Source organism: Crassostrea angulata, chromosome 8 (genome assembly GCF_025612915.1).
Source record: "Crassostrea angulata isolate pt1a10 chromosome 8, ASM2561291v2, whole genome shotgun sequence".
NCBI lineage: Eukaryota > Metazoa > Mollusca > Bivalvia > Ostreida > Ostreidae > Magallana > Magallana angulata.
The window spans coordinates 19,078,155-19,085,804 of NC_069118.1; the positions used below are offsets into that span (position 1 = coordinate 19,078,155).

At 32.7% G+C, this 7,650-nt stretch overlaps 1 protein-coding gene across 1 annotated transcript; it reads right to left on the minus strand.

The window, feature by feature from the left end:
• Window positions 1-1,506: 1,506 nt before the first annotated feature.
• LOC128161435 (uncharacterized) lies at window positions 1,507-5,812 on the minus strand. The gene is made up of 4 exons (XM_052824715.1): window positions 5,651-5,812; window positions 4,975-5,059; window positions 3,887-4,077; window positions 1,507-2,312 (listed from the first exon to the last, which is right to left on the minus strand). Exons 1-4 carry the CDS (start codon window positions 5,718-5,720, stop codon window positions 2,110-2,112), a joined length of 549 nt encoding a protein of 182 aa, XP_052680675.1. The 5' UTR covers window positions 5,721-5,812; the 3' UTR covers window positions 1,507-2,109.
• Window positions 5,813-7,650: the final 1,838 nt, after the last annotated feature.

The window sequence follows — 7,650 nt, forward strand, 5'->3', positions numbered from 1 at the left end:
AACGTGCTTTTGACATCACGTAATAACGATTTGACCAAATGTAAAGATATATTCACACCACGTAATGGACTTTGACATAATGTAATGGTAATTTGACATAATGTACCTATAGTCTAATGCTATAAGGCAGCCATGGCGTTCCATACCATGGCACGACAGCTTCATTAAGCGACTCGATTCTGATGCACAAAGATGATTCATCAGTGAACACATTTAAAATTTGTCGACAATATTTTGCATTCTTAAACATATTTTAAATGATTATTATTTCTACAATTATTAAACTCAGCCTACCTGCGTAAATATAGATGAAAAAACAAGAGTTGTCGGTTAATTGTGAGATTTAATAAATAATTTACAGTACTGTAGAGTTCCAGTAATATACTAAGAAGACAATAGTCACCAGACTAAATCGAACACGTTTAAGCATCACAAACCAAAATTATAACCAATATTCAATGATATTATTTAAGAAATGCGATGTTGTAGCTGTAAAACAATATGATGATTTAAAAATGACAATTCAAATTTATATCATGAAAGTAGTCAAATACCATGTATCATCTAATATTATGTTCGTTATAAAGGACGTAAGGTTAAGAAATGGAATATCACTCAGCCTATGCAAAAAAAAAAAATATGATAGTGTCAATATATGAACGTGTGAATTATTTACACTGGAGAACATAAAAGTAGTCGGATATTGTATCATATCACCCAATAACAATTAAAAATTAAAAATTTCATATAACCCATTTTAATATTAAATGATGGCGCATTATAAAATGCAATTTAAATTTATATTGCAGTATAAAGAATCACAATGTAATATCGTATAAAATGATACAAAATGTATCATCATGTGATAGCTTGTACACTGATGCATTATCAATGAATATAAATGTTTAAACATACCATTTCATATCATACGAATAGTGTGCAATATTACTACAATTTGTATCATATATCAATTTTTCTTTATCTATAGTGTAATCTACCAACGGATTAACGCATGAGGCATCAGAGCAAGTTTTGAAACCCCTCTTTGGCAATGGGTTGTTTTATCTTGCTTTCACTACCATAGGCGTTATGTTTGTAAGGCGAATAATGAAACAAGTGGCAGATTTTTAAAGGGGCGTGGTCACGATTTTGGTCAAATTCTATTTTTCTGTTTTTATTATGAACAGTGCTTTAAGAATGCATTTCTAATAATCAAATGAAATTTAAGAGTCAGTCGTAGGGTTATAAGCAAGATACAGGACTCACAATTCTTTGTCATGTAAACCAGGGTCGTGCCCTGTTTATGTTTACAATTTACCAGTAAAATACCTTTTTCAAGTAGATATGTCAATTTTCTTATTCAATTTAAGCATAAATAAACAGTTCCTAGCGTTTCACACATTCACTTTAGGTCTAAAACTGGATTTTGTACCCCAACATTTAAAAAACGAGACACCTGATCAAAGTGTGTATTTTAAATAAAAAAACAAGCGAAGTTTCTTTGCAGTGTTAAAGCGTTGCAATATAAATTCTAAATGTTGCTGTTTATTTATATCAGAAAAGGATTTTGTGAAGTTGTGCTGAACAAGCAGAAAAGAAGCAGTGTACATATTATTGCATTGGATTGCATCTTTATAAACATTTACATGAATAAAGAAACACAACTACAACAGTTTGTTCAAACAGATTATTATATCGGATGAGACTGTAAATTGACATAAAGAATCAATACATTTTATAGCTTTCACCATTCAGCTTTAGCCAGACGAGTGTTTCAGCTATCATGATATATCATGATGAATAAATTATCAGTGTCGCTGAATTGTTGGTAAGGTATGTATCACTTCGTACATGAAAATCACAATTAAGAAAATGATCTGTTAGCTTCTTTTTTGATGATCTTTCAGCTATGTTTTATGCCGGAGATCACGTCCAAGACACGATCGCTTCAATTGTGACATAAACAGTGCATATATCATGGTGATTATAAGAAAAATTTCAGGTTCGGCAAATTAATTATACATTGTTTTGTTTGTAAATGAAATCGACACTCAAAAATATCTTCCCGTCAATAGGGTCTATAAAAATCAGCCACCACAGTACAGTTCATTAAGAGGAAGTGGATTCTTGAATTTCTTGAGAAGAAGGGGGAGGGGGTATATATTGGAATGCAGGAGGAGGGGAGGAAGGCGGTAGTGGGGGAGCAGAAGGCTGAACGCCATATTGTACTAGGTTAGGAGCGGAAGGATTCGGTCCGTTCATGTACTGGAATCCGCCATTTAGTTCGTGCATGGGAACGCCATACGTTGGATCTGGAAAAAGAGTGAAATTGAATGAATAAATCCTAGAATTACAAAACAAATTAAATAGTTCACATGCTTTTTGAAAATTGGTTTCAACTGAATTTTATTAAGGGCATATGGGTCCATGTTTAGACATTGTAGATTAAGGAAAATATTGTAGAACTTAAACTTAATATGTCCATATTAACTAAGGTTTATTGATATACATATGTATGCATCGTTTAATAAAGGTCATTGTAATCTTCGCAACAACGAGAAAACTAACATCGTAGGAGGATCAACAATTTCACAGAAGTTATTATGTGTTAGAACTCTTCAAAATTGCAACAGAGATGCAACGCCTGCATAGCTTAAACCAACACCTACCATGTTTACATAGAATAAAACGACATCTTGGTTTTTTTTATCTGCCAAGTGTAAGTAATCAGAATTGTTTAAAATTGGAGTACCATATTTTTATCTTTAAGTATTTTTTCCTATATTTTTACTTTATTCGAGTGTAATTCATAAGTGCTTGACAAGACAAGACAGCCACTTAGTGTTCCAGTAATATGACATAGCTGTCGGCATAGGAATTTACGCATTGTAAACTGTTGTCAGATGCATTATTTATATTTGTAAATGTCCATTTTAATTTTATAAGTACATGATGCTATAATTTTAATTTTTTATAATTTTTATAATTTTTTACATCGATTGTTTATTGTTGTCTTCTTTGTACTGTTCCTGTTTACTTTTGCTTGGATTATTTATTCATCGATAAAAACTAGAGATGCATTGATAGCAACAACTCCATGAACTTGCACTGCCTGACCTCGGAGTTTCAAGTATCTGTTGTTACCATCAGGCACGTAGCATCGTTGTTAAAAGTGGGGGGGGGGGGGGGGGGGGGGGCAGACCCATCCAAAAAATCTTGACAAGCAAAATAAAAAAAAAAAAAAAAAGGGGGGGAAATTTAAAGTTTCAAAAAATCTTCAAAATCCTAATCCGTGGGGGGGGGGGGGGGGGGGGGGGGGGGGGGGGAAGACTCAACTATACTTCCAAAAAAAAGTTCTTCCCTACCAAAATTTTTTTCCCTCCAAATCATGAAATTCCTAATCCGTGGGGGGGGGGGGGGTAACTTCAATTCCACTACTCATTTCCTTATTTTCATATCAATTTTTTTCTAACTTCTAAAAAAGTGGAGGGGCCAACTCCATTATAATTCATTTTTTTATATGTAAATTTTAAAAAGTTGTTGCTGCGAGAAAAAGTGGGGGGGGGGGGCCAGGCCCCCCCTGGCCCCCCCTGATGCTACGTGCCTGACCATGGTAACATCATATATGGAAAATTGGCTGTTATTGGTGCGTCACGCTCAAATCGACAAAAAAGATAATTTGCGAATTTTTGCTGACTCTATGAATGATTTAAATGATTAAAAGAAAGATGTAAACATAAATAATTTAATGATGTATTTGGTGCTTCATTTGAGTAATGAAGGCAGTGAAGTATTTTTTTCTGCAATGTTAACGACATTCATACTTGCATGTAGGACCAAACAAAGTACTTTATTGTTTGAATATTAACATTTGTTGAAAACTTACTTCCATGTGTGTGAAATGCATTTGAAGCGTCCGCTCCGAAGGAGAGTACTTGATTTCTTTGACTTTGGTTTTGCTTTTTTTTCTTCTTCTTCTTTTGGTTGAGTGTACAGACTAATAAGGCGATACACGTAATGAAGAAAATCATCCCAACAATGCCCCCCACAACAGCTGCGACGACTGATCCCGCGGAACTGCAAGAAAAATCGTGAAAGTTTATACTATTAATGTTTAAAATCATTCAGTAAATGATACGTTTCCAAACTTTATTTCCTTTACGATAGAAAAATATTAGTTTACGATTGTTCATAAATGGCTTTTTCTAACAGAAAATGTTGAGCTTATGCAAAATTTAAGACAATGGAAAAAAATGAAAACCCATGGGCTTAACCGCATTCCCGATCTTGAATTATTTTTTTTATGAAATTTCAACTAATCTTGTTCTGGTCGAGGAAAATAAGATATTAATTGTAATAATTATGATTCAAAATAAAATGAGTAAAAAAAAATGAGTTCTTAATCCTTAAAAAAAAATGAATGAGAACAAATTTAAAATGGGAAAATTTGAAAATCTTTAATCCGTTCGAAACATTTGGATCACAGTAGGCAATTTCTTAACATTATTACTCTGTAGCAATAACATGCCGATTTCCATAAACAATTCGTGTAGACCTTTCATTTAAATTTCAGTCTATGTATAGAACCGTTATAAAAAGAGCTTGGACTTTCGGTGGGATGCTTTTATCTAGTTTGCTCATCAAAACAAGCTGTCAAAGATTGGCCTCCTTTCCTCTAGTTCGCTAAGAGAACATTATTAATATTCATAGACTCTCAAAAGCGTTGCTCTGCTGTGTGAAACTGACGCTGTTTCAGTAAAATATTCATTCCTGGATGAAGTCGGACGAGTGTCATTGCGTTCAATGTATGCATATCTATTAGCCAATGGCTGGACACTTAACCTTTAGTAGACCCCCCCCCCCCCCCCCCTCTCAAATAGGAGTTTATCACGTACTGCCCAAAGTCCAAGCTCTTGTAAAACGGTTCTAACTTCTATGTTTATACAGTTTTTAATTAATAAGTAATAGTCTTACTTTGCGTCATAGCCATAGTCACAGTAGTATCTGCCATTAGAGGAACTGTAATAGCAGTACGATCCACCTACCTGTGGCAGTAGTACTATAAAAGAAATCACCATTACCCATCGATTTACGATTCTATACAAAACAAAACATAAAGCGCATGTTATAATAATAACAACGAAAGCTCCAATACACATGTATATGCACCATGAAAATAAAAATGTACATATTTCATCAATCATATATATTTCACTTGACCAGTTTGAAAAAGAGTAAACTTGGGGTTTTTTTTACGTGACACAGTTGAATTTTAGAGGCAATATTCGTCATATTTTGGATAAAATATCGGGTATAATAGTCAGGAGAATGGACTGAATTGCCTACTTTAAGGGTAGACTACCTAAAGGGGATACATATAATTATTTATATCTGCAATAAATAAAGATTTAAAGAATCATGAATCTCTCCTCAGAATTTTGCTTTTTGAAGCCATTAATAAAACTTCTATTAATCTCAATCTGACTTCTCCATAGTGAAGTTCTTTTGGTTTTTAAGCACTTAAAATCTATCATTTTTAGCACATACGAAAAAAAGACGAGATAAAATCTGACAGGAGGCCCTTTAACCTGTACATGAACATGTTTAAAAGATGAAACTATGTTTAAATATTTCAGTAATGAACACTTACAAAGATAAATGGCAAGAAGTCCCTTCTTCATTAAACAAGCCAATGGATGTTCTAGATCTGGGTCCACCATATTTTTTTAAACAAACTACATTGTTTTCCGGATTTGTAAGTGCTTATGCATTTTTTTGGTATTGTGTTCGGTCGTGATTTTTAAAAAATGCATGTCTTTAAATGTCTGGTCAGTCAGACGATTGATCACAGAGCAATTTAGATATTGACACCCTTCTTTGAGACACGTTAAATGTATCAAACTAAAGACAATACACACTGTATAACAAAAACCTTGCATACTTTGTCGTTCTTATTCAGAGAACATCCGAGTTTTTTTTCTGCAAATCTTTTGATATTTGAAACATCCAAATGTGAAGCAATGATTTTTGTTAATTGTAGTTTATACCTTACAAACAGTTCATTTTTACGATAGACATGGTAATTTATAAAGCAGAGGTAACAATGTAGGATGTATTCAATAGTTGAGAACAAGTATGATACGGAAAGAGAAATAAGCAGCAATTCGTTGTAAAATTAGCATTAAAAGAATGAGCTAGCTGCCATTGAGTTTCACAGAGTCGATTTGTTATCTGAATCTACAATGTAATAACTAGCTTAATACTGATTTAAAAAAAAAACAATTACTGCGGCAAAGACGTTACTAGTCTACTCCTTTAAAATTAATAAAAATATTTATAAGAATGTCACAATTTGACAGCAAATCTAATGAGTACGATCGATAATAGGTTTTTAAAGTGTTTGTCAGCGTATAAATAACGAACCATAAGCCATTAATTATCAACATAAACCAATAAACAAGTGAAACCTTGAAAATATTTCTTTGAATTATCTTCTGTATGATAAAATAGCCATAGATATCGGGTTCATTTAGTTTGCATAAATGTAGATTATAATACCTCTTTCCCATTCACCACAATTTAAAGAGGAAATCGTCAGTAACAATTTGTTTTGAAAATGATCGCTATTCTTTTTAATGAATAAAAAAGCTTTCATTTTGGCTCGATATTACATGTACATATACATGTAATTCAAGCATCGCTTTTTTATCGAATGTTTATTAGTAAGAACAATATTACAGCAAGATATACATTATTAAAATTTAATTTAATCGAATCATAATAAATGTAACATACAATGTTATATTGAAATCACAGCTTTGTTGGAATTTGTTGGAAGAGTTAAAAATGAGAGATTTCTTTCTGCCGTACGCCTCAATTTTCCAGTTGAATTGCTTCAATTACAGATTCGAATCATTTTAGATATATCAACAAAACTTTTTTTTTATACCAGATATTCAATATTATGTATTACTTCAATATATATGAAACTTGAAAATGCAAACACGAGACTCTGTCAATCTAAGGGCTATGGGTAATCAGGTGAGCATCAAGGCCTGTGGGCCTCTTTTTCTATAATGACGTCATAATTGCTTTATAAACTATGTACATAGCCAATGCTGAAGGTCTAGGGTTCCATGGATTGTTTTGATAGACAATAAATACTAGTATACAGTATATACATGTATCTACTGTTGAAAGACCATGCATGGCGCTGAATTACTAAACTTGTTGCGAACTTTGAACCACCTTTATATTTATCATGAATATTTTCTTTACCGGAACAAATTAAAACTTGTTGATTTTTTTTAAATTATTTTATGCAAGCGAATCAATTTTAGAAGCGTAGCTGATGAACCTGTTTATAATGAATTTGAAAATAAACCCCGAAGGTTATTAAGACCCCCCTGGAGTAGGGGTGGGAGTGAGAAAAACAATGATATGAAGAACCTTGCAATATAGCGATCTAGTTTTCCTCCTTATCTGATATAAAATGTGTTTCCTGCAAAAAAGCAATGTCGAATTCCTAATCATGCTAATAACCATAACTGTTTGAAATCAACTAATAAGTGTATAAGTGTCAATCTACTATAAAGGTGTTTTTATAACTGTGTTTTACCGTATTAGTAGTGTAAAATGTTTGAATCACGC